At 35.9% G+C, this 26544-nt stretch overlaps 1 protein-coding gene across 4 annotated transcripts in view; it reads right to left on the bottom strand.

Annotated features, from left to right (window-relative positions):
• Nucleotides 1-81: 81 nt before the first annotated feature.
• The window catches only part of DIS3 (DIS3 homolog, exosome endoribonuclease and 3'-5' exoribonuclease), a 28009-nt gene continuing 1546 nt past the window's right edge, over nucleotides 82-26544 (bottom strand). For 3 of the 4 annotated variants that reach the window (XM_004278502.4, XM_033403255.2, XM_033403256.2), the window contains 19 exons: nucleotides 24308-24501; nucleotides 23819-23892; nucleotides 16739-16906; nucleotides 15822-15986; nucleotides 14540-14653; nucleotides 14271-14408; nucleotides 13543-13689; nucleotides 13050-13166; nucleotides 12685-12786; nucleotides 11669-11733; nucleotides 11498-11582; nucleotides 9905-10032; nucleotides 6890-6976; nucleotides 4615-4771; nucleotides 3106-3320; nucleotides 2829-2997; nucleotides 2543-2701; nucleotides 1726-1848; nucleotides 82-1078 (listed from right to left, as the gene is read on the bottom strand). In XM_004278502.4, coding sequence (XP_004278550.1) covers nucleotides 995-1078; nucleotides 1726-1848; nucleotides 2543-2701; nucleotides 2829-2997; nucleotides 3106-3320; nucleotides 4615-4771; nucleotides 6890-6976; nucleotides 9905-10032; nucleotides 11498-11582; nucleotides 11669-11733; nucleotides 12685-12786; nucleotides 13050-13166; nucleotides 13543-13689; nucleotides 14271-14408; nucleotides 14540-14653; nucleotides 15822-15986; nucleotides 16739-16906; nucleotides 23819-23892; nucleotides 24308-24501 — 2491 coding nt within the window. In that variant the 3' untranslated portion in view covers nucleotides 82-994. The remainder of the gene's footprint in view (nucleotides 1079-1725; nucleotides 1849-2542; nucleotides 2702-2828; nucleotides 2998-3105; nucleotides 3321-4614; nucleotides 4772-6889; nucleotides 6977-9904; nucleotides 10033-11497; nucleotides 11583-11668; nucleotides 11734-12684; nucleotides 12787-13049; nucleotides 13167-13542; nucleotides 13690-14270; nucleotides 14409-14539; nucleotides 14654-15821; nucleotides 15987-16738; nucleotides 16907-23818; nucleotides 23893-24307; nucleotides 24502-26544) is intronic. The other variant, XM_033403254.2, reaches the window with a different exon arrangement.

Genomic DNA, 26544 nt, shown 5'->3' with positions numbered 1-26544 from the left:
TCTCGAAATATTCTTGAAGACACCTATTTTATCATTAATAATCTTTGTGGTTGACAAGGAAGTAGGCACGGGCACACCAAGTAGCAGTACTTCAATCTGTTCCCTTTAATGTCCTCATGCAACCCCTCCTTTCCTCCATAATCTGATATATATGCAATTTAAAAGCCATTATTAATTGCCTCCTTATTTTATAAGTAACACGATGTGATGTTTAAAGGGCCATCTCTATTCTTTCTTTGAACCCTAATGCCTTATTTTTGGGGAGATATTTGAGCTGAAGGTCAAGGATGAAGATCACACTTATTATCTGGTATTAAAAAAAAACTATTTTTCCAGTTAGATCAAAATATTCTACTTCACCTTCCTTCAATACCCAATTCCCAAACATTCACAGCTGTTCAAGAACCACTAATAAAATGCAGGAGGCTTTTTAACAGTACAGGAACACTTAGTATAAGTCAGGTAAATTAAAGGTGGCAAAGGAGATTAAATGCTGAAGTCCCTGACAGCTCCTGACTTCACTGTCTTGAAATCTAAAAACTGCCGTACCACACACTGACAGCTTTCAAGACTCAGAAAGAATAGACTGTTCCTTCTAAAAATGTTATATTTTCTCCATAGGAAAATTACAGTTTTTTTCTATCAATAGTAGATAATCAAATTACTTATGCAAAATTCATCTCCTCTTCAGTGAGCAGATGAGTGCTCCCTTTAAATGATCTTTACAGATCCCTCAAGTTGTTATCCTGTCACTATTTAAGTGATGGTTATTCAATCGAATTTTTCTGCATAAATAGTTCTGTTCAATCCAGAAAGGAAGTAGTATGATGGGACAGACACAGTCAACAGTTCAATAAAAATGCAAATTTCAAAAATTATTAAAATGTGCTTAGAAGTAACAAACTATCACACACTTCTTAGGTTTACAAGTGTTCCCTCAAGATTTTTTTTTTAAGGAAACCAATCTTTGAAGCTTTTTTTTTCTTGACTGTAGCTATTTTTGAAGCTTCTTCTTCTTTGTCTCTGGTTCACTAATGTCCATGTTTGAAGTATCAGTAGGAACGCTTATTCCTGGTATCTGAAGTAATGCAAATGGGAAAAATAGATGAGTAAAAGCGTAAAATAAGGAATAAATCTTTCTCATCTTCCCCTTCCCCACTGACGCTTTTAAGTTCAAAAAGATGCAGGGGTGGTAGGGGGAAGAAGGAGCAGATTTTCCACAGGATATATGTGTTGGTATGTATTTCACACACAAAGGAACAGTGGTTCAGAATGTAAAAGGCAGACATGATCTCAGCAGGTAGAAGCATGTCATTTGGGAAGGGTGGGTTTAACCAAAACGTTCAATTTATCCTAGCTGTGAGCCACTCTGTCAGGATCAGAGGCCTCAGGTGTGTCGGGGGCAGAGCCAAGGTTAAGAACCAATGTCTTAGGTGGAAACACACTTTAACTTGATCTTCAAAAGTGCGGATTTCAGAAAGAACTAGGCAGATCTCAGAACTCCACTTTTGGCCCCAAGGACCTCAGAAGAAGCCCAGATGCCTGGGTTCCCATGGCCTAAGGAAATCAGTGAGAAAATAGGATTTCCTATGCAGGTATTTGTCTTCCACAATACTTACAGGATTCTATCCTTAAACAGGAATAACTTATGACTATATCACTCTCTTTCACAAAATACATACTGTTTATTCCACCACAACATGGACACTCTAAGTTTGGTCTTACCTGTGGTTCTACCAGGGACATTCGGATCTTCTGATGCTGAAGATTAGATGAGTCTAACATGATTTTCACTTTAACTTTATCAAATATATGAAACACTGTATCTTCTATTTTAAGTGATGGTATCTAAACAAAACACATTTTACTATTTTTAATTGCTTTCTTACACTTGAGGCTTGGTTCTAATTCTTTATAATTTATCTTCCATATTAATTTAAAAGTTTAAATTCTAAAATAACTTCAATATTTATTCAGTATCTAGGTGTTCAACATAACAAAAACCACTAATCTAACAAACTCATACATATGACCTAATTATGTGCAAACCTCCCCCTTTCATTAATGTGGTCCCAATATATATTCATTAACTGTAGGATTCTCACCCCTTTAATTAGCAAATTGTTGGTGTTATACAGGAGCACAAAGGTAATGTGGGCAGAATTTATTGTTCTGTATTTCTACTAAGATTAGGGAAGTAGGGAGTGTGTCAGGTAAGAGACACTTGGAATTGGTTGAAAAAATTCCCTTCTTGGAGCTATAAACAGCCATTTATTCCTTTACTTTAATCCATTTGTCCACTAGGGACAAAGCATAATTCAAGTTTTCCTTAGAGGGGAAAACTTTTCATGGTATAAAAGAAAGAAATCAAGAAAAACTTTTGTATATGGCAAGAAACACTGAGCTGAGAAATAGTAAAATGATAAGCTTAGCTAGCATAAAGTTCTGTAGGGTACAAAAATAATTTTACCCTTTATAGGTACCATTTGCAACTGTCCCCCCTCCAAAAAAAGCCAAAATAAAAACATTAGAAATACTGTACCTCATCATCGTAAGTAAGCCGTGGCTTTGGTTTGTCCTTTTCTTCAAAAAACACTGTACCTTCTAATCCATACTTTGGAATTAACACCACAAGAGCATTCTTTCTCACAAATAGAATATAAGCTTCTTCACTTACTATTCCTTTGCTTTTGAAAAATAACTGTAAAAAAGCATACAACCTTATCAAGGATTGTCTTAAGATATTTTGAAGTTAACAAAAAAAAAAAATTCTGCAATTAAAAGTGAACGAAACTTCATTTCTAACATTAGTAATAGAAGGCAAATACCTGGGTATGAAAAGCCACAGATGCACGCTGAGCGTACTGTGCCATTTTGTGCCGAAAATTGAGATTTTTACATAATTCTGCAAGCTTGTGTTTGTTTGTCAACTCTGGGTAAGTGCAGTCAGCCCCGACAGCCACAGCCAATAACCGATGAACGATGATGTCTGCGTATCTAGATATATGAAGGAGAAATAAGAATCATGCTATGTTAGCATTAAAATGTCTTTTTAAAATTTGAAATCAACTGTTTTCTATCTCTAATTTCATAAGGAAAAAGTACCTTCGTATGGGTGAAGTAAAATGTGTGTATATTGGGGACGCTAAGCCATAGTGATGAAAATCGGTATCCATTCCAGAGCAGAAGTACACAGCTTGCATCATGCAGCGAGTTGCCAATATTCTTAACAGGGTGTTTAGATATGGGAAGGTAAGTGAATCAGCCCGGTCCAAAGAGTCAGCCAAAGCCTTGGCTGTATCAGTTTTAATTTCCAAATTCTGTGGATAAAAAAGAGGGGAAAACGCATCATATTAAACATTTTAAAATCACTACCAGCATGTCTTCAAAATATAACCAATCAGATTGAACAAATATGGTGGTTTTTGACCACATATTAAGTGTTTATATCTTTTATCCTAAACCTAGGAGAACTAAAAATAAAGTCATAAAAAGTAATGGCTGTTTTTTGCAACATTAAACCTTAAATTTTTCTGAACGCATTTGAAGGTACTACAGTATCAACATTCTTAAGAAATTTCAAGGGGAAGAGAATATTGGGAGCAGTAGTGCTATCTCTCAAAGTCCAATCTGTACTTGCCTTATCTCTGTTGGGGCAGAAAAAAATCAAAGTAGATCTGGATATTTTTCAGCATATCTGGATTTTCTCTGCAGAGTTTCCCTCCATTCAAAGTAGAAGATCAGAGGCAAAATAAAACTGTATTGGTTACTACAGCTCAACGTGCTGATACAGCAACTGGCTGCTTGTTTTACTTTGGGAGATGAGGCAAAAATACTTATATCTTCCTTCCTCTACCCAGGTCATAGAAAGAAATAGGACAGTAAGAGAAAATTCTCCAATTTACAGTACAATCCTTAGAGCAGAGGAGAAGCTGATTCTGTTCTGATGGATATGATAGGAGCAGGCCCACCATAAAGGTCTGAAAAATCAGAAATCAACGTCATCCTGTTAGAATAATACCCTGAAATCCAAGCCACAGTCACCCCAAGTGTAGGGATAATCATGCCTAAATAAGTCTACTAACCAGAGGCAGGGAGCATAAGGGGCTGAGGAAACGGGTGCCCTTTCTATGTTTTTCCTTTTTTCCACATATGCAAAAATGGACTTCTTTCTTAGGGACATGACATAAAGAGGGCTTAAGTGAGTTGAAGATAAAGAGAAAAAAAAACTATCTGTTAAGTCTCTAAAGGTAGACAGTTTGGAGGAGGCATGAAATAATACAGGCATAAAAAACATGTGTAAAGGCACAGAGATATGGAAGAGCTTAATACGTTCAGGATATTATAAATAACTTAGTCTGGAATATCTGGCTTTAGTATAGGGCTCTCTTTATTTAAAGACATTAAAGGATTTTATTAAACAAATGATTTCAAGGTGCGAAGAGATGACCACACCCAAGTTAGATGACTTCTTTTTTTAATTGAAAGAACTACGGGCATATTTTTGCATCAGGAGACAACAAAATTTTTATGGAACTGTAAATATAGATTGTTCAGTGCAATGGCTGGATCACTACACAAATACAGATGCTTTTTCAAACTATGTGACCTTACCTTGGATTTAGCTGCCTTAACAAGAATTTCGTAATTTGATGGAGGAGGGGCAGGATGTTTTCGAAGCAGAGCATGCTCAGGAAATTCTTCGTGAATTTTTTTTGCAACAGAGATGTTGGCAAGTAACATAAATTCTTCCACCATGGAATTTGTTTCTCTGCCAATGGCAAAATCGTTAAATAAGGAAAAAGAATGAGACTTCTATATATCGTTCACAGGTTACCTTCTCTACCAAGAGATAATGAAAATTCCTATGTAAACATTCATGTGTGTATGCACATGTGTTTTTTTAAGAACTTAGTATCCCTTTCATTTCTCAGCTACTGTGCTAACGATCTCTTACTAGGCATCTACTCCATGAATAAATCTCACGCTAGAAGAGACTTTACAAATGGCAATAAAAAACAGAAGTTTTGGGCTTCCCTGGTGGCGCAGTGGTTGAGAGTCCGCCTGCCGGTGCAGGGGACTACGGGTTCGTGCCCCGGACCGGGAAGATCCCACATGCCGCGGAGCGGCTGGGCCCGTAAGCCATGGCCGCTGAGCCTGCGCGTCCGGAGCCTGTGCTCCGCAACGGGAGAGGCCACAACAGTGAGAGGCCCGCGTACCGCAAAAAAAAAAAAAAAAAAAAAAACCAGAAGCTTTAGTAACTCTAGTAATATATAAAATCTAAATCATAAGCATTTTCACCTCTTTATACTGAGTACAAAGAGATTTTTATTCAATTATAAGTCCACAGAAATAAAGTTTTCTAAGAATTAAAAGCTATTTAGGTCATATCAATTTTGGCTTTAAAAAAATGAAAACTTTCACTAATAAACTTTCACCCCAAAACGAAGAGATATTTAAAATAGCTATTTTGGGTGCGTATTATGGCCCAGGCATTGTGCTATAAGTGCTATATACATTGCAATATGTGTGTGTGTATACATACACATATACAATACATATACACACATATGTATATATATATATGGATATAGATACTAGTCCTGTTTTGCAGGTGAGAAAACTAAAGATGTGTAACATTATTCTCTTGCTCAAGATTAGAATTATCAGTAGAAACAGGATCTGAGCCCATATAATCTGACTTCAAAGCTCTTAACCAATGTGATATTGTTTTTCATTCTACATAGCCTATGTCCACTTAAAATTTAGTTTAGTAAATGATCTGTGTTGTTTAATAGTGCTTTCTTTCTCCCAAGTTACTGAACATGCATTATTAATCTGTCATTCATGTTTCCATTTTTAACAACATCTTATAACTTCTTGACAAGATTCCTAAAATATATTAATTTTTTTTTTTTAATATTAGGAAGACCTCTAATTGTACCTTTAAAACTATGGGACAATCTCTTAGAAATGTGGTTTTTCTTCTTGGTAAGAAGAAATGGGTGATGTTCTGCTTTGGCAAAACTAGATTCAAGATCTTCCTCAAAAAAGCCCTTGGTATTGGGTTCACTGTTCCTATTAACATTAGACTTATTTGCACAGAAATTCACCCAAAGGTATTTTTAAATTTTAGCTCTAATGCTATAATGCACACACTGGTCCTAACTAACAAACTTGAGAATATTCCCATTTTTAATCCTTGGTCATCTACTAGAAAAGTGTAAATGCATGATTAATTTCAGATCACCTTACATAACAGGCATGGAAAAGAGGCCTAACTCTGATTTAATCCAAAACAACCTTGCTCCCTAAATCTTAGCCCAAATCAATAAAACTGTAACAACAATACCTAACCTCTGACTATTCTTCGCAACACCCTATGAGGTAGGTACCATTACCAATCCTATTTTACTGACAAATAAATCGAGTCATAGAGAGGTCAAATAACTTGACCGGAGTCACTGGCAGAAGTGGGATCCAAATCTAGGCAGTCTGGCTTCAAAGCCCAGTGTTTGGCCACTATTCTACCCTATCACAGTATATTCTCTATTAAATACATAAGAAATTAATGCGGGTAATCTTCCTTTACTTACCATAGCTATTACTAGTCAAGTTCTAATATACCACACATTAAGACAAACCAAACTGGCAGTTTTCCTTTTATAATATTTATCTTATAAATAAGATACATAGGTTTTATATAAAAAAGACTAGAAAGTGAAATCATTTACTTTTCTCTATATTTCATAAGTAAAAAAAACTCTGTAGAAATCATAACCCTACTAAAAATAGATATTTGGGGTACAAATATGTTTTATTAATATATATACTAGATATTACCTTAAAATCAAAATCTTATCTACTACCCATCAAAAAAATTGCATACCTAAGTTCCTTGGTCTGCAGATCTATAGGATCATGAGTTTCACTGTCCATGTGGAATCGAACTTCTGGAGAAGAAAGAGTCAAAGCCCTAAATAAGATAAAGAGGTGAATCAGTCATGTGAGCAGTAACAGATATAATTCTGGAAGTGATTCTTTTAAAACAGAAAATGATTAGAGCAAGTTTTTCTTATGAAAGCTTTATGACCATCTGCTAAGTTTTATAACAGTTTTTCTTATGAAAACAGTTTTTCTTATGAAACAGTTTTTCATAAGTTTTTCTTATGAAAGCTTTATGACCATCTGCTAAGTTTTATGTTCCATTTTCACGGATAGCCTAATATTTTACAGCTCTAAAATGCATTTAAAAAGGGAGGACAGTAGCAACACAACAAAATGAGTCCTTGTGTTTCTCAGGATTTGAATGACTTCTGTACCGAAACTGAGTTTTTACTTAGCTACAAGAGTTTGTAATCAGTTTTATAAATAAAGAAGGTAATCAATAGTATTTTATTTACTATAGGAAACAATGTATTAGGGTGAGGGATGGTGGAGAGAGGCAAAAGGGAAGCTGCCATGGGTAGATCAGTAACATCAGAAGATCCCCAGTTCGAAAGTATCTTCCACATACACTCAACCAAGGAGAGGAGACAAACTACAACTAATGTCACAAACACTAATGGCTATTAATATCTGAGTGCTGTGGGTCAGAGAGTGCACTAGGCTAAGTGCTTTACATGCACAGTTCATTTAATGATTTGGCAAGTTCTCCTTTGAAAAGTAAATTCCCACAAGGCAAGGCAAGTATAATGTTTCTACACACCTTGATGCTATTTTCATCAGGTCAGCTCCAAATCAACCTAAAACTAAGAATTTTAATGAGGCTGGGTAACTTTGGACAATCACAAAAAAGGGAAAAAGATGATTTGGGGCAAGTTAAGTGGGATTCCAAGTCCTTTTTTCCCTTGACTCTTCACCTTTATTAGAAGAACTACAGAAGAAATACTAGAGAGGGAATCCCGACAAATATTCCTTTCTTTCCATGCATAATTTACAATAAGGTTCTAAACCACAATTAATCTGTGTTAATCTATACATCTTGACCTAAAGAGCAAGGTATACTAATCACATTTTGATCACTTTTTCTTCACAGAACATTTAAAACGTGACATTTATTCTTTAACATAGACATATGATAAATATAATTTAAGACACAACACATCCTTTAAGAAGGTGAAAGACACCAATTTTTTTTTACTGATTCCTTTCTCTATTCATCCTAAGACTGAGAAGACTCGATGATATGTTTTACCAGTAGATGACTATCTATCAATACTTACAAAACTAGAAGTACAGTGTTCAAGTTAACGAAATATCTTTCCTGTCCTAATTAGCGGAAGCTGTTACAGATGCAAATTTACATCTCTTACTTTAAAACTGCCAAAATAAATACAGTTTCAATTTGTTTTATTCACTTTGCTTTTACAACAAACTTTCTTCTGATGCCTGGCATACTGAAAACCTTCAATAAACGAATACTTGATGAAAAATGTGTTGTTTTGTATTACAAAAGAAATCTAACTATACTCCTCTTATTTACATCTTAAGGACAAACTTGAGCAATAATTTCATTGGGTTTTACTACATCCAAATTATCCTTATATAGTTCCAAGTTTCAGGAGAAAATTCCCAGAAAACTGAAGTGTGAGTAGAGATAGGGTTGGCTCAGCATAAATGCCTAGAACAACACTGTCCAATGGAACTTTCTGCAGGGATGGAAATGTTCTCAATCCACCTTGTCCAACATGGTAGCCACTAGCCAAATGTGGCTACTGAGGACTTGAAATATGGCTAGTGTGACTCAGGAACTGAATTTTTTATTTTAATTTTAATGAATTTTAATTTAAATAGGCACATCTTATGAAAACAGCACAGATCTAGAGTTTGCACTCCCCAACAAAAACACTTTTAGTAACTACTTGTGACCCTACCCTAGATGGGCACAGGAACCCAGAGACCAACATATGAAAGGCTCAAGAACCTGCTTTACTCTGACAGTTGATGTTTTTCAAGAATCAAATTTCTTCTAACTATTTCAACAAGTTTGGGTACTTGGATACTCCTTAAAACTCCTCTGCAGTTTGGCAAATGCCATGATATAACAGCTAAAAGTTGTAAACCTGCCGCTAGCAATCAGATCTTTGGTAAGACTGCTTCTAGGTAACTCTTAATCATTTAAAAAATGAAGGTGTTGGGGGCTTCCCTGGTGGCACAGTGGTTGAGAATCTGCCTGCCAATGCAGGGGACACGGGTTCGAGCCCTGGTCTGGGAAGATCCCACATGCCGCGGAGCAACCAGACCCGTGAGCCACAACTACTGAGCCTGCGTGTCTGGAGCCTGTGCTCCGCAACGAGAGAGGCCGCGACAGTGAGAGGCCTGTGCACCGCGATGAAGAGTGGCCCCCACTCGCCGCAACTAGAGAAAGCCCTCGCACAGAAACAAAGACCCAACACAGCCAAAAATAATAAATAAATACATAAATAAAAATTAAAAAAAAAAAAACTTTAAAAAAAAAAATGAAGGTGTTGGATTAAACAACCTCTAAAATCTCTTCCAACTCTAAGTGCAAGAAGGACTTCATCTATATTTATTTTAATATCTGAAAAACCAATGTTCAATCTTGAAACTCATTTCTAATTAAAATCAGGAACGATCCAAATAGAACAGTCTTAAGACAATCTTGCCTTCCTAGAATTTCTTCAAGATCTTTAACTCAAACATATCAAGATCTTTGACACAACAGAACTCTTGAACAAACCAGAATCAAGTCCAGAATCAAGCTGCTAATATTTAAAAAGGTATCTAGAAGAAACGGAATGTTTCTACTCAAGAGTCCCTATTCAGCCTATTAAATAATTCATCACTGTCCATGATAAAACACTTTAAAGAGTTCACAAGTTAGCTTAATGCCAGGATAGGTGAATTAAGACAAATCTTAATAACTATTTTTGAAATGTACCCATTTTCAATTCTTCCTTTTTTCAAAATTTTAGCTAGTTTATTTAGTCCACGGAGACTAGTAGTAATACTATCATTCATGGTTGCTGAATCAATTCTCATCTGAGCTTCAGCATATGTAAGGGAAGCCTAAAAAAGAAACCATATGTTAATACAATGCTTATAAAAACTGGCTTACTATGTTCTCATATTTCCACTATATAAAATCCATGATTTCAGAAAACCTAAAATCAATAACAAAAGAAGAGATTCCTATCTATAATATTTATACTCCACACCTATGATTTCTGGTTCATTTACTCTTATCTGATGCATTACACAACATAAGCGAACTTATGTTAAAACAAAATAAAATGGTAGAATGGTTAGTAAATAGTTTAAACTATTTACTCATAGTTCAGTTAATGTATAAATACTTAGGTAATGTTAAAATAAAATAAAAGGAAGGTTAGATTCTCTGATAATGACTGTAAAGTGAAATCCTTTCCGGAGAACCAATACTGCCTTACTCACAGCAAATAATTAATAAAATTGTAATAGTCTAGACATTGTGTTTTATAGGAAATCTACTAAATACCCAAAATTAGGTATTTAACCTAAGAATCGGAAAAATCATAGTAGAAAACATTAATTTCCAATTACAATACAAATAGTACCTCTGTTCCTATTTCCCTCCTTATGTAAAACACCATTTTTTAGCTTTTTTTTTTCTAAGCAGCTTTTTGAGTAAAAATCAGGAATAGTACAAGAGAGTTAGGTGATGCAGACCAGGTCAGATTCTTGGGAGAACCAACTTATCTATTAGGGGATAAGAGTTCCCCATCTAAAAATGTTTTCTGTTATATGCTTACTAATTTTTTTTTCATATAATTTTGTTACACTGACCAAGTCTAGGAGAATTATAAACTCATCCTATTTAAAAATACTAATCTAGGAAAATTTAAATCATTCCCACATTACTATCTGTCAGTTTAACATTGCTTTCTTTCCAATCACTAGCTGATTAGAAAAGAATGATGTCAAAGGGAGAGAAAAAGCCGGCAAACTTGGAAAACAGATCATTGGAAGAAAAGTGGTTTGGCAAACATCAGAGGTAGATTCGGGGCAAAATGAGAACACAAGGGAATCTGGGGAAAAGTATTAAAAAAAGGAGAAGAATGAGAAACATAATCTGGCTCCGTTCTGTGTGAACATCGAGCTCAGGCTAGTCCTACTGGAATTCAACCATGATTTATCACATTATTTCAGTGAGAAAGTGTGAGGAACAAGGAGACGGTGTACATGCCATCTTTTAAAATACTAACCAGTTATAAACTGGGACAACTTCAAACACTGGAGTTCCTGAGTTAGGGCTAAAAGAAACCTACTTGGTCTCCTCAAGTATATAGGCTTGGTAAGTTTCTGAATACAGGAATAAACTCATTTCTAAATAACAGCAAAAATTAAGCAAGTAACTGAAAACAACTAGAGTTTGCTGCAACACTGGGGAAAAACTTCTTCTTATTATTAATAAGCCTAACTTTTTCAAAACAATCTAGAACATTGTTAAAAGCACCAAAGATGTTAAACATGAAGTAGTAATCATGAAACCAACCTTTGAATTAATGACACTTTTGGTAAACCTTGTTTTTAAGATTTCTGCATTGTGATTCATTTCCCAAATACATGAAAATGCCAACCTATGAGGAAAAATAGATGGTATCTGTTAATGGGAATCAGTTATAGAAGTAAATACTATGTTTTTATGAAGAAATGTGATAAGTACCTGTCAACGTTAGATCTTAGGGAACATAAGTTAGAGCTAAGCAACTCTGGAACCATGTCAATCCTCTGGAACAAATAAAATAGAGTTGTGGATTACCGAGCTGTCTCCACATGTTTTTTGAGGTTCTACTCTCAAATATCAATAGCATTGAACTTACAAGGGGAAAAAAAAGGCCTTTGTGAAAAGAAGTGAGAAAATGTGAAATAAAAAGTCTATTTCTAGAAAAGTAGTTACACACAATTTTTACAAGAGGGAAGCAATGAAAGAAAACTGGATTTCATGTCAGTCGGTCTAAGTTTAAGTTCTCTACACTACCCACCTAGCTGTGCTCTGAAACTTTGAAATCTCTGGCCTGTACAATACGTTTCTACCAGATAACAGACACAGGCCCTAATAGCTCTACGACTGGACCTTCCTCCAATACTTCACACAAACTACATGGTGTTTTCAACATTCTAAAAAAAGAGAAACACTAAAATTTTATGGAAAAAAGCTACACAGAAGAACTTTGACAATGAATTTACCACAGACTAAGCTTAACTTTCCCTTCTACTTTCACAATTTTTCTCTGTAAGTTTATGGGAGCATACTTAATGAAGAATAAATGGTAAATTGTGACAGAACAGACTCGACTTAACTATATATAAGAAACAGAAAATATATTAATTACCCACCAATAATAAGTTAAATGCTACACAACAATTTATATCAACTACGTCTACTTGTTATTTGGGTCACTCAATAACAAAACACATTGCAATATTTTCACTGATTTAAGGCCATCTTATTCTATGTATGTCTTTTAGCTAATTCATGTACTATTCCAGACTGTTCAAGAATCCAAAAGTGCCCATGATTTTGACAAACTGCACAATTAACAAAGTAGTATTTCATATTTCACTATATACTGAGGCTGTCCTCTTCTCAGGAAATACCTCAGATGGTTTTATTATTAAGAATAAAACAGATGATGGAAATGATGTATCAAAATTCCACTCTAAATTTAATATATTTACCTTTTCACAAAGATACACAGTTGTTCCCCTTCTAGCTGATTCTTGATCCAATGCATTTCCTGGTCTAATAAAATAGCTAACATCAGCAATATGAACACCAACCTTAAAAAGATAAAAAGGATGTCAACATGCTTAATTGGGTAAATGTACTAATGGAGTTCTAATGAGAAGAAATACGGCCAAAAGGAAAAAGGACCTTAGTCACAGTTACCATTTCAATTTTTTACATGCCCATTAGTCTCTGCAGCTACAACTGACTCTACTTGACATAAATAACTCACAAACAAATTCTACAATAGGTCAAAAGAAAATTAACTCAAGACCAGAACTATATTTGGATAGAACGTCATTATAATTATGAATACCTCCAAATTTCCATTTTCAAGTTCTCTACAATGGAGAGCATCGTCTATATCAGTACATCCTGGGGGGTCCACACTACAAACACACAGATGTCTCAGGTCTTCTCTGTTTTTCATGTCCTAGAAGATGCCACATTATTAAGAAAGAAAAAACTATTTTGGTGGTACAGATGTAACACAAGCTCTTATGCAATCAACAATATCTATAAATTAAAAAAAAACAGCTTTATTTCTTAATTATAACTGCACATCATGATTTATAACTTGTGAACTCTTCATCTTAGGAAAATTTGACATAAGCTAATGTCTGTCCCCTAGAAAAGTCTGTCTTTCAGTAAAGCAAATGATTTCCATGATACCTAAGAGTTCTGTACCAAACTAAATGCAGGGGAGGAGGGAACTACGGTTTCTACATATTTTAAAAAAACACATACAGAAATCAAACAAAATTAGTAGCTCAGATACAGTGATTCACTAAGAATTCTTTTCAACATACCTTCTCAGTGATGCTCCAGGGCATCTTTGGTAGAAGGCTAAGAACAGCCTGTGAGAAAGGCTGATGGGGAACATCATGCTCAAGTAACAAAACTTCCGTTTCAGTCTCTTTGTCTCCGACTTCACCTAAATTTTTTACAAAGTGCCCCTAAAACCAAAAGATATTATTAGAAAGGTGTATTTTACAGCTTTTTGTTTGGCAATTTATATTTTACTATCACATTAAATCCCTGAACATTTACATATCACTTTAGTATTTCTAAATGTTCTCCACACTTCTTAAAAATGACAACTAGGTAAATTAAAGCTAAAAATGACAAAGACTTCTCAAGTGATTTATGGGGGAGACTTCCCAAGGGCCTGGTTCTCATATAAAAAGGTGTCTGTTTATTTTCTATTATTTTTCAAGTTTAAAATGTGCTTCAAATATCCTATCTTCCAAATTTGTTTATTTACAATCTACTTAGGTCTCAAATGCTGTTTTTGTAGTAGCTGTCACCAAAAGTTATTTGTTAGGAAGTCTGAGTAAAAGTCACCAAATGATTCACACTGGAATTTCCTAAAATGAATTTTCAGCTTGGACGTACACTTACCAGGTAACTGTGAAATACTTCTAGATCTCAGTATGTATTTTATACAAAAGCAGATTCTATTTTCAGTAAAAGAAGCAACTTTATTCCCAAAGTTTTAATTAAATATTCTAAAATAAAATGATTAATTCAAGCTTACATTTGGATATCTGGAATTTCTGGGCCAACCATCAATAGCAACAATAATTCTCTGCCCTTCTAATGTAGAGGCCTGTCTGGTTTCTATCCGAATTCTAGGGATTCTCTTATCAGCAGGAGTAAAGAGATGTCTTCTTGACTAGAGAAAATTAGGAAAAAAGATTTTACACATACAAAAAAGGCTGGGGATGGGGGCAAGGTGAGTGAGGGCTGTAAGTTCTATTCAATGTATTTCATTTTCTATTATATAGCAACATGCTCTTTACTCACCTCTTTAATATCAGACTTGGAAAGCATGCCACAATATGGTCTCCAGTTCCTTCTTATTATTCCAACAACTCTACCTGTAGGCTTTAACATTTTTTCACTTACAGCAGTCTTAAGCTGACATGTAAAAATAAAAGTAAAAATCTTCAGTTATCTTTCCTGTAAGGATAATGAGACAATTTCCCTTCAAAATTAGAACACAGGTACTTTCTCAGGCAGTAAATTATGACATAAAACTAAGGAATTTTGATGCTTCAAAATTCTAGGCAAGAGCATGCCAAACAAAACTACAAAAACAGTTCCATAGTAAAGCACTACAAAAAAACAAAAGTAACTGAATAAATATGTCAGAACTGGACTCTGCAGTTTTAATATGAAGATTTACTGACTTGCATACATGTGCGTGCACACACACACACACATGCACAGGTCTGGTAATTAAAAGACTAGGATTTTAGTACTAGTTTTCAATAATTAGCTGAGTGGCATTCATTAATTCATTAAAAAAGAGATGTATCTTTAAAGGTTCGTCCTTATCCAAAATATAAACCCAAACAAATAATAGTTTTTATTAGAAACAGCAGAAGAACCTTATGGTATTTCACCTCTAACACTCTCTTATGGCCTGGACTCTGCAAAGATAATGTTATAGTAAGACTCCAGAGTAGTTAATATAATTCATATAAAGAGAACTACTACTAATGTTGTGTGAATTCCAACTAATTGTATTATTGTTGTAATTCTAAAATGGGAAAATAAATAGGTCATATCAGGTAGACTTTAGGTCAAAAGAAACACGTGAAAGCACTCTCTTCATAATAAATATGGTAATAGAGAAGGAATTATTAAACAGACCTATTTGTAAGGGCCCAGAAGTACATCTCTTATGCTGAGGGAACTTTAACATTACATAAAGGCATTTCAGAAAATTTTAAATTTTTATTTACTTAAACCTCACTAATTCAGCCAGACCGTACACCTGAATGTCAGAATTCAAGTTTCATACTCAAGTCTTTTTGTATTTAAACCTTTGTTTTATTTGAGCAAAAGAAGACATTAATTTAAAAGCAGACTACTTAGAGGAAAAGAAATCAACTATGTGTATGACATATATTATTAAACTGACAGAACTATAATTTTATTCATTATACCTAGCGAATAAAATAAATATTAATAAAATAAATCTGAAAGCAATGAAACTTGTTTAATTTTTTCCAAAGACAATACATTAACAACTTATTCAAAGCTACACAGACAAAAAAATAAAACTTTCTTGGTTTCATACAATGCATTCTCTCTCCTCTTCTTTCTCCATATCATCTTCATTTTGACCTTCGTCAAGTAAAACCACAGAAGATGGTGCTACCCACTGATTCTTCGGAAGAAGCTCCACAGCCACAATATCTTCATGAATAGCTCGGTTTAAATTTTTAAGTCCTTGTAAGATTATCTGTGTGAAACAGCAAATGACACGTGCCCAGATATTTTCAAAGGCAATATAATAATGGGAAGGTTGCCTACAGAAGTTTAGATATATTCTGATGTCTCTATGTTTCTATTTCCCCTCCTTTATATATTTTCTTCCTTTATAGTGGGGCCCTTTACTCTGCCCTATTAATTTCTCAATAGCAAATAGAAAAAACATGGTCAGAAAATATGGGTTGTGTTCATGGCTCTACCATAACTCTTACATTAGTACCACAATTTCTTAATCTCTCTAAATCTCAGGGTCCTGATTGGTAAAACAAAAAAGAGAGTACCTACTCTTACAGGCAGAGTTGAAAATATATGAAATGCAGCATTCAAAGCAATGAGATGAGTACCTGCCCAATAGTGAGCACCCCAAAACAACTGCTATTTGCTTTAAAGTGTGTGAAGCTCTCCAGAGCAATTATACATTATGTAAATAGTATTTCCCACAATAGATCATAATACAGAAAATAAAGGTACCATAGTGGGGTTTTTTATTGATTAGATTTTTATTCTCTTAAAAGTGGGTTAATAGTTCTTTTCCTCAATAAGCAGTTTTTTGAAAAAGTGATTAATTCTACTAGTATCTACGACCTTTCACATAACTTTCTTCAAGCTGATAAATTGGGAGGATAAAGCAAACTTAACTTCTTGTACAAAAATGTTAAACACTTGTGGAAAAAAAAGAACAGAAAACATTTTAGTGTAAAAGGAATTTATGTACACACTTGCCTCTTTATTGTCTTCAGTGTCACCATGAACCCATACTGTAGCTTCTAAGTAATTTTCCCTGCTAGCTCTAAATGTCCCTTGAAGGTATGCACCAGATTTTATGCCTTGTTGTAGCTTACTTAATGGAAGATGCTCTGAAAATATTATTTTTCCACTATCTATTTCATTCTGTGAAATAAACAAACCAAGAGATATAGTTAGTAGTGAGTCTTTTGTATGCTCCATATACAACTATTAACACCATCAGGTATTTTTTAAAACAACCATCACATTATGGTATATACCACTGTATGAATTTGAATGAACATAGCACAGTAAGAAAAAAAAGCTTTCTATTCTTAGAAATACACAAACATTTCCATTTCATTATATTTAGGTATCAGCTACAGATGCAGAACACTAAGAAACTCTGTGTACCCCCCTACCCCTACCCAGGCCTCCTGGAATGAAGGTGTGTAGTTAGGTGATCAAGTGAGCGGGTAGGTATATAAAGGGTAATGGAAAGCCTCAACTGCATGAAAAGACTGTGGTTCCTGAAAGCACAAGAAAAGCTATTTTTATTTGGATTATTTTAAACAGCTAAGGATGTTAGATAGAGGTAGGCTGGCGTCTACTGTAGATCCACCACAACACCTTCCAGGATTCTCTAAGACGTCAACATCCACAATCCTGACTGCTTGGCTCCTTTAGTTTTCTTCATTTCCTAAATTCCCTACCTTCTGAGGAGATCACTTTACACCTTCTTTTTTCCTGCTTAACTCTCCAAGTTCCTTGTCTTCCTTCCTCACTCTCAGATGAAGGACCTCAATCTCCACACTGAGAATCAGAAGCAGTCACTCGAGACCTACTTCACCTCCCTACCACTGAATCTGCTCACCTATGTGAGCATCTCCTCTCCTCTATTCAACAACTTTGTCCTGTAATTACTTTCTCTCTCTGGAATCAAATTTCCCCCCTCTCTACTATAACATCCTCACCATCATATAAACTAATATAACCTATTTTTAAAAAATATGGACCTATTAAATACTATGATCCATTAAATAAATTAATGATATGGTCTATTAAAATACATTAATTAACTGATTATTTCCTCATAGCCCCAATCTATCACCAAGTCCTAAAATCAACAAAATATTTGTATCAACAAAATATACCCAATATCTGATCTACTTCTCACCACCTTAACTGCTGCTACCGTGATCCAATTTTCTGTCTTGTCTCCCAGGGGTACTAAAATATCCTCCTAACTGGAGGACCTTGCTTCTAATCTATTCTCCTTAGAGCAGCCAAAATGGATATTACTACTCTCCTGCTCAACAGCTGTCTAGCACTCATGGGCTAAAATCCAGTTTTTTTTCCATGACTCACTACACCCTAAATGATCTGGTCTCTACCTACATTTCTGACTTCATCCCTAACATTTTCTCCCTTGCTCACTCCATCCAGCCACACTTTTAGCTATTTCTTGATCTTGTCAACTTATTCTAACCTCAGAGACTTTGAACTTACTGTTCCTTCTGCATGAAATGCTCTTCCCCTAGTTAATGTTAATACATGGTTAACTCCCTTACATAAAGTAGCTAAAATGTCTCTGTTTCAAAGCAATTTGCTTTGTTAACATCCCTCCTAGCTCAGCTTAGACATTACTTCTATCAGGAAGCCTTGACATCCCAAATCGGGGTTAGATGCCCTTGCTAAGTTCAGTCAATTCTCCTATAATGTTTGTTTTGAAGACACAAATGTGTTCCAATGCAATTGATGTATTAAAAAATACCAGGTGACAACATAGGAGCACCTCAATACATGAGGCAAATGATAACAGCCATAAAAGAGGAAATCGACAGTAACACAACCATAGTAGGTGACTTTAACACCCCACTTTCACCAGTGGACAGATCTTCCAAAATGAAAATAAATAAGGAAACAAAAGCTTTAAATGATACATTAAACAAGATGGACTTAATTGATATTTATAGGACATTCCATCCAAAAACAACAAAATACACTTTCTTCTGAAATGTTCATGGATCATTCTCCAGGATAGACCATATCTTGGGTCACAACTCAAGCTTTGGTAAACGTAAGAAAATTGAAATCGTATCAAGTATCTTTTCCGACAACAACACTATGAGACTAGTTATCAATTACAGGAAAAAAATCTGTCAAAACTACAAACACATGGAGGCTAAACAATATGCTACTAAATAACCAAGAGATCACTGAAGAAATCAAAGAGGAAATCAAAAATACCTAGCAACAAATGACAATGAAAACACGACAACCCAAAACCTATGGGATGAGCAAAAGCAATTCTAAGACAGAAGTTTATAGCAATACAATCCTACCTCAAGAAACAAGAAAAATCACAAATAAAAAACCTAACCTTACACCTAAAGGAATTAGAGGAAAAGAACAAAAACAACCCAAAGTTAGCAGAAGGAAAGAAATCATAAAGATCAGATCAGAAATAAATGAAAAAGAAATGAAGGAAACAGTAGCAAAGATCAATAAAACTAAAAGCTGGTTCTTTGAGAAGATAAACAAAATTGATAAACCATTAGCCAGACTCATCAAGAAAAACAGGGAGAAGACTCAGATCAATAGAATTAGAAATGAAAAAGAAGAAGCAACAACTGACACTGCAGAAATACAAAGGATCATGAGAGATTACAACAAGTAACTATATGCCAATAAAGTACACAACCTGGAAGAAATGGACAAATTCTTAGAAAAGCACAACCTTCCAAGACTGACCAGGAAATAGAAAACACAAACAGACCAATCACAAGCACTGAAATTGAGACTGTGATTAAAAACCTTCCAACAAACAAAACCCAGGACCAGATGGCTTCACAGGCAAACTCTATCAAACATTTAGAGAAGAGCTAACACCTATCCTTCTCAAACTCTTCCAAAATATAGCAGAGGGAGGAACACTCCCAAACTCATTCTATGAAGCCACCATCACCCTGATACCAAAATCAGACAAAGATGTCACAAAGAAAGAAAACTACAGGCCAATATCACTGGTGAACATAGATGCAAAATCCTCAACAAAACACTAGCAAACAGAATCCAACAACATATTAAAAGGATCATACACCATGATCAAGTGGGGTTTACCCCAGGAATGCAAGGATTCACTGTTGGCAGATGACATGATACTATACACAGAGAATCCTAAAGATGCTACCAGAAAACTACTAGAGCTAATCAATGAATTTGGTAAAGTAGCAGGATACAAAATTAATGCACAGAAATCTCTTGCATTCCTATACACTAATGATGAAAAATCTGAAAGAGAATTTAAGGAAACACTCCCTTTTACCACTGCAACAAAAAGAATAAAATACCTAGGAATAAACCTACCTAAGGAGACAAAGACCTGTATGCAGAAAACTATAACACACTGATGAAAGAAATTAAAGATCATACAAATAGATGGAGAGATACACCATGTTCTTGAATTGGAAGAGTCAACATTGTGAAAGTGACTATACTACCCAAAGCAATCTACAGATTCAATGCAATCCCTATAAAACTACCAATGGCATTTTTCACAGAACTAGAACAAAAAATTTCACAATTTGTATAGAAACACAAAAGACCACCAAAAGCCAAAGCAATCTTGAGAATGAAAAACGGAGCTGGAGGAATCAGGTGCCCTGACTTCAGACTATACTACAAAGCTACAGTAATCAAGATAGTATGGTACTGGAACAAAACCAGAAATATAGATCAGTGGAACTGGATAGAAAGCCCAGAGATAAACCCATGCACATGTGGTCACCTTATTTTTTTTATTTTTATTTTTTTTGTGGTACACGGGCCTCTCCCGTTGCGGAGCAGAGGCTCCGGACGCGCAGGCTCAGCGGCCATGGCTCACGGGCCTAGCCGCTCCGGGGCATGTGGGATCTTCCTGGACTGGGGCACGAACCCGTGTCCCCTGCATCGGCAGGCGGACTCTCAACCACTGCGCCACCAGGGAAGCCCGTGGTCACCTTATTTTTGATTTAGGAGGCAAGAATATACTATGGAGAAAAGACAGCCTCTACAATAAGTGATGTTGGAAAAACTGGACGGCTACATGTAAAAGAATGAAATTAGAACACTCCCTAACACCATACACAAAAATAAGCTCAAAATGGATTAAAGACCTAAATGTAAGGCCAGACACTATCAAAGTCTTAGAAGAAAACATAAGCAGAACACTCTATGACATAAATCACAGCAAGATCCTTTTTGACCCACCTCCTGGAGAAATGGAAATAAAAAGAAAAATAAACAAATGGGACCTAATTAAATTTAAAAGCTTTTGCACAGCAAAGGAAACCATAAACAAGACGAAAAGACAACCCTCAGAATGAGAGAAAATATTTGCAAATGAAGCAAGTGACAAAGGATTAATCTCCAAAATTTACAAGCAGCTCAAGCAGCTCAATATCAAAAAAACAAACTATGCAATCCAAACATGGGCAGAAGACCTAAAAAGACATTTCTCCAAAGAAGATGTACAGATTGCCAATGAACACATGAAAGAATGCTCAACACCAGTAATTATTAGAGAAATGCAAATCAAGACTACAATGAGGTATCACCTCACACCGGTCAGAATGGCCATCATCAAAAAATCTACAAACAATAAATGCTGGAGAGGGTGTGGAGAAAAGGGAACTCTCTTGCACTGTTGGTGGGAATGTAAATTGATACAGCCACTATGGAGAACAGTATGGAGGTTCCTCAAAAAACTAAACATAGAACTACCATATGACCCAGCAATCCCACTACTGGGCATGTACCCTGAGAAAACCATAATTCAAAAAGAGTCATGTACCACAATGTTCACTGCAGCTCTATTTACAATAGCCAGGACATGGAAGCAACCTAAGTGTCCATCGACAGATGAATGGATAAAGAAGATGTGGCACATATATACAATGGAATATTACTCAGCCATAAAAGGAAACGAAATTGAGTTATTTGTAGTGAGGTGGTTGTACCTAGAGTCTGTCATACAGAGTGAAGTAAGTCAGAAAGAAAAACAAACACCGTATGCTAACACATATATATGCAATCTAAAAAAGAAAAAATAGTTATCAAGAACCTAGGGGCAGGACAGGAATAAAGATGCAGATGTAGAGAATGGACTTGAGGACACAGGGAGGGGGAAGGGTAAACTGGGATGAAGTGAGAGAGTAGCAGTGACATATATACACTACCAAATGTAAAATAGATAGTGGGAAGTAGCTGCAGAGCACAGAGAGATCAGCTCAGTGCTCTGTGACCACCTAGAGGGGTGGGGTAGGGAGGGTGGGAGGGAGACGCAAGAGGGAGGAGATATGGGGATATATGTATATGTATGGCTGATTCACTTTGTTATAAAGCAGAAACTAACACACCATTGTAAAGCAATTATACTTCAATAAAGATGTTAAAAAAAAAAATACCAGGTGATTGCAGAAAACTGCACCTAGCTGAACCAAGCTGAATCCACACGCACACACACAAACACACTCTCAAACATCTATCAGTTACTTCAGATCACTGTGTTTTACGAGCCACAGCACTTCATCTGGTGTAACAACTTTCTGTTCAAATTTAGATAACCCTCTTTTCACCGCTTCATGAAGTTTCTGAGTGTTTCCCTAACCACATTTCCCCTAAGCTCTGTGGGTTTCATTATATAATTTTGCATGGCACAGTGACTTTGAGGAACACACATGTGTTACAATAGTCAACTGTAATTTCACCATATCCTACACTAACCCTACCACAGTGCATAATCAAATACTGTGAATCACCAATGTTGGATTATTCCTTGTTTCTTCTTCTAGACCAAAACAACTATGTGATAAAGGGAGTGTTCTTTTTGTGATCTCCAGTATGGTAGTCACTAGGCACAAGTAGCTCCTGGTTGCTTGAAAGTTGACTAGTACAACTGAGAAACTGAAGTTTTAACCTGAATTAAATTTAAACAGCCGCATGCAACTAGTGGCTACTCATTAGACAGGATAATCCTAAATCTGTATTCTAAAAATCAAGCCCAGCTTTTATTTTCTCACTTCCATTTAGTTTTGTAAAGTAGCTGGTTGAAGACAAGCAGGGATGGAGAAAATGCTGTAAAGACTGGATGTACGTATAATGTTATATTACATAAAACCTATTTTTGTATCAATAGTATCTACCATTTACATTTACCATAGCTGTTTGCCAGGCACTGAGATAAGAATTTTATGAACACAACTGTTATCACCTCATTCAACCCTAATAACAACACTATGAAGTCATTATTGCTAAGCACACTTTACATACAAGGAAATATTGGCTCACAAAGTTTAATGGTTCCCTCTCAAGTCCACTATGGCAGTGATCCCTTTTCTCATCCCTCTGCCTCTAATCTTGCCCTTGATACAATGCATCATCTTACAAATCGAAATTGGAGTAGTCTCCCAAATAAGTAACAATTCTGGTCCTTCTCCTTTGTTCCTCCTAGACACACTCTCATCCACCTTTAATGTCTTTTAGCCTGACAATATAAGGTAGGGAGCCCAGAATCCTATCTGCTAACTTCTCTTCATAGAAGCCTTTTAGGGAGACCTTTACAAGACAGTTTAAAAATTACTAACAGAATAAATTGTTAAGTCCACACTATCTGGCCCCTTGCCTTCCTGTTCTACCTCTTATGACTTCCTCCCTCCTCCTATGGAATTGATGCTACAACTGTATGCTCTCTCTGCAGTGCCCACCACTTCTTTGTCAAATACCTACTCATCACAAGCCAGCCATGAATTCCTTCATTTATTAATCAAACAGATAGTGCCACCTTGTGCCAGGCCCTACTCGGGTTGCTGAGGATATATCAGTAAAGAGCGCTATTTGAGAAAGTCAAGTCTTTAGGACATTTTGATAAGAAGTCTATTAGAGCCACTCTTGTTTATAACCCAACTCCTATTCCAATTCCAGCTTACCCACTGATATTCCAATTTTTAAATTTGGTAACTATGAGCCTAACATCCGGAAGTGGATACATTAATAATTTCACTTTTCAAAAATAAAATAAAACAAACTCAAACATACCCCTTCTTCAGACAAACAAGCAAGACGATCTATGAGTTCGGGGTTAGCAGTTAGGCTTTTTACATATTCTTCACCTGAAAAATAAGTTTTTTGTTCTTGATAAATTCAAATGTGGTTTTTTTTCCTCCTTAGATATGTTTTTTCCCCTTCTTTTGTTTGTGACAGTACATATGTCAATTTTTTTTGGTGGGGGGGAAGCCCTCTGTTGAGGTGGTCACGCCCAAAAGGCAGTGGGTCAAGTATATCTATAAGCTTTCATTGCTAAGCCAATTCCAAGTCTTGATAGGGAAATTAATAGCCACTGGTGGCACAACTCACTTAGCTTAGAAATGCTGAGAAATAAAAAAAAAACACAAAAATATCACATTAAGTTATATAGGACTATGAAAATACCAAATGGTCAAATGAACATCTGATTATGGGCCTGATGATAGTTTTTATATGCATTTGCAAACATGAACTAACAGTCCGGTCTCCATGGAGACTTACAAGTGAAAGCTGGTATCCCTTCTTCTATGGCTTTCTCTTTGTTTTTCCTGTCATTGGTTATGAAGATAACTCGCAGCTGATTCTCTGCCGACATTTTCTTCAAATGTTCATTGTACCACTTTGCTGCTACTCGAATGGCTCTATCATTCCTGTCATTAGAAGTTTCTCCCTGTAATTGTTCTACATAAGTTTCTCTAAGTGTAATAGAAAGGGAAAAAAAAGAAACAAATGGAAAACAACAGAATCAAGCACATGTAAAAAGTCTTAGGACATAAATGCCTAATAATTACTAAACTTAAAGTCAATGGTACATCTTTTTCTCTTGAATGTATTCACATTTATACCTCAGAGTGGAAACAAATAAGATCCCTCTAGTCACGTTTTTAAGACAACAACTTACTTGGAAAAGAAGAAAATCACATTAATGGAGCAATAAAAAAGACTAAAATAAATTTTTCTCACCAAAAGAAAAATTCAAGATCAGAATTTCTACTTGAGGTTGGGACATTTAAAAAGTAATAGTCTGTTGGAAAAAAACTATACTAAAACTTTGCAGGTCTGATAATGAGATTTCATTCAAACTGTAGATTAACAGGAATTCCTAAAAGCTATTGATTGTATGATTAGATGATTTGTGATGATATGATTAATGTATAGTTATTAAATACATAATGCACATAAATTATCCATGGTAAACCCTGAATAAATGACAAACACCACCTAGGGACTGAAAGACCAGATACAGATATGATTGTATATTCCTTCTAAGTCTATCCACTCTGAGCTATCAAATGTCAGCATACTTATTTCTTTAAATCTGTTCTTCGAAGCTAAATTTAAGTACAATAACAAAATTCAGCATAACAACTTCTACCTACTTCTTAAAAATTACAGGCTCAATTTTAGAATTCTGTACTTATTTATATGGTTTTCAGAATTATTTTATTATTCACCATTAAATAAACCTGATAATGCTTTTAAGCTTATCAAAGACACTCATAAATTTTTGAATTGGTTTTAGCATGACTGAGCAACAACCTGACATGAGATTTGCTCGAGTGTCTTAATTCTTCCTGTCAACCCCAGTATTGCTAAGCTCTATTCACTGCACTTAAGCTAACAAAATTGCTAACCTTGGATTAAAAATCCAATGATCATGCTCCACAGAAACTAGGTCTTTGAGCGCTGAAAAACAGTGAAGTTTCTGTTTCTGGATTTCGAGAGGAGACAGAAATAAGAAGTCTACAGGTGCTTTACTGATGTTCTTTATAACAACAGTATTTAAGTGTGGGATATAAGAATAAAGAAGAGAGGGCTTCCCTGGTGGCACAGTGGTTGAGAGTCCGCCTGCCGATGCAGGGGACACGGGTTCGTGCCCCGGTCTGGGAAGATGCCACATGCCGCGGAACGGCTGGGCCCGTGAGCCATGGCCGCTGAGCCTGCGTGTCCGGAGCCTGTGCTCCGCAACAGGAGCGGCCACAAGAGTGAGAGGCCCGCGTACCACAAAAAAAAAAAAAAAGAATAAAGAAGAGAAATTTGAGAAATTAAATATTTTTAATTTGCATATTCCAGTGGGATTTCATTATTACATCTACTATCTAATCTAGCAGTTCTCAACCAGGGAGTGATTTTCCCCGCCAGGGGACATTTCACAATGTCTGGAAACATTCTAGGTTGTTACAGCTCGGTGGATCGGTGGGGAAGGGGAGGTCTGTTACTGGCATCTAGTGCATATAGGCCAGGGATGCGGCTAAACATCCTACAATTCCTAAGACAGCCTTCCCATAACAAAGAATTATCCAGTCCAATACGTCAATAGTGCCAACATTGAGAAACTCTGATCTAATAAAAGTAAACTAGGGACGTCCCTGGTGGCGCAGTGGTTAAGAATCTGCTTGCCAAGGCAGGGGACAAGGGTTCGAGCCCTGGTCCAGGAAGATCCCACATGCCGCAGAGCAACTAAGCCTGTGTGCCACAACTACTGAGCCTGCGCTCTGGAGCCCACGTGCCACAACTACTGAAGCCCTTGTGCCTAGAGCCTGTGCTCCTCCACAAGAGATGCCACCGCAATGAGAAGCCCGCGCACCACAATGAAGAGTAGCCCCTGCTCACCGCAACTAGAGAAAGCCCGTGCGCAGCAATGAAGACCCAATGCAGCAATAAATAAATAAATAAAATAAATTTATAAGGAAAACAAAGTAAGCTAGGACTCATCATAAATTATTTCTGTGACATAA

The sequence above is a fragment of the Orcinus orca genome, chromosome 18 (assembly GCF_937001465.1).
Source record: "Orcinus orca chromosome 18, mOrcOrc1.1, whole genome shotgun sequence".
NCBI lineage: Eukaryota > Metazoa > Chordata > Mammalia > Artiodactyla > Delphinidae > Orcinus > Orcinus orca.
This window is presented reverse-complemented; position numbering and strand designations above follow the sequence as displayed.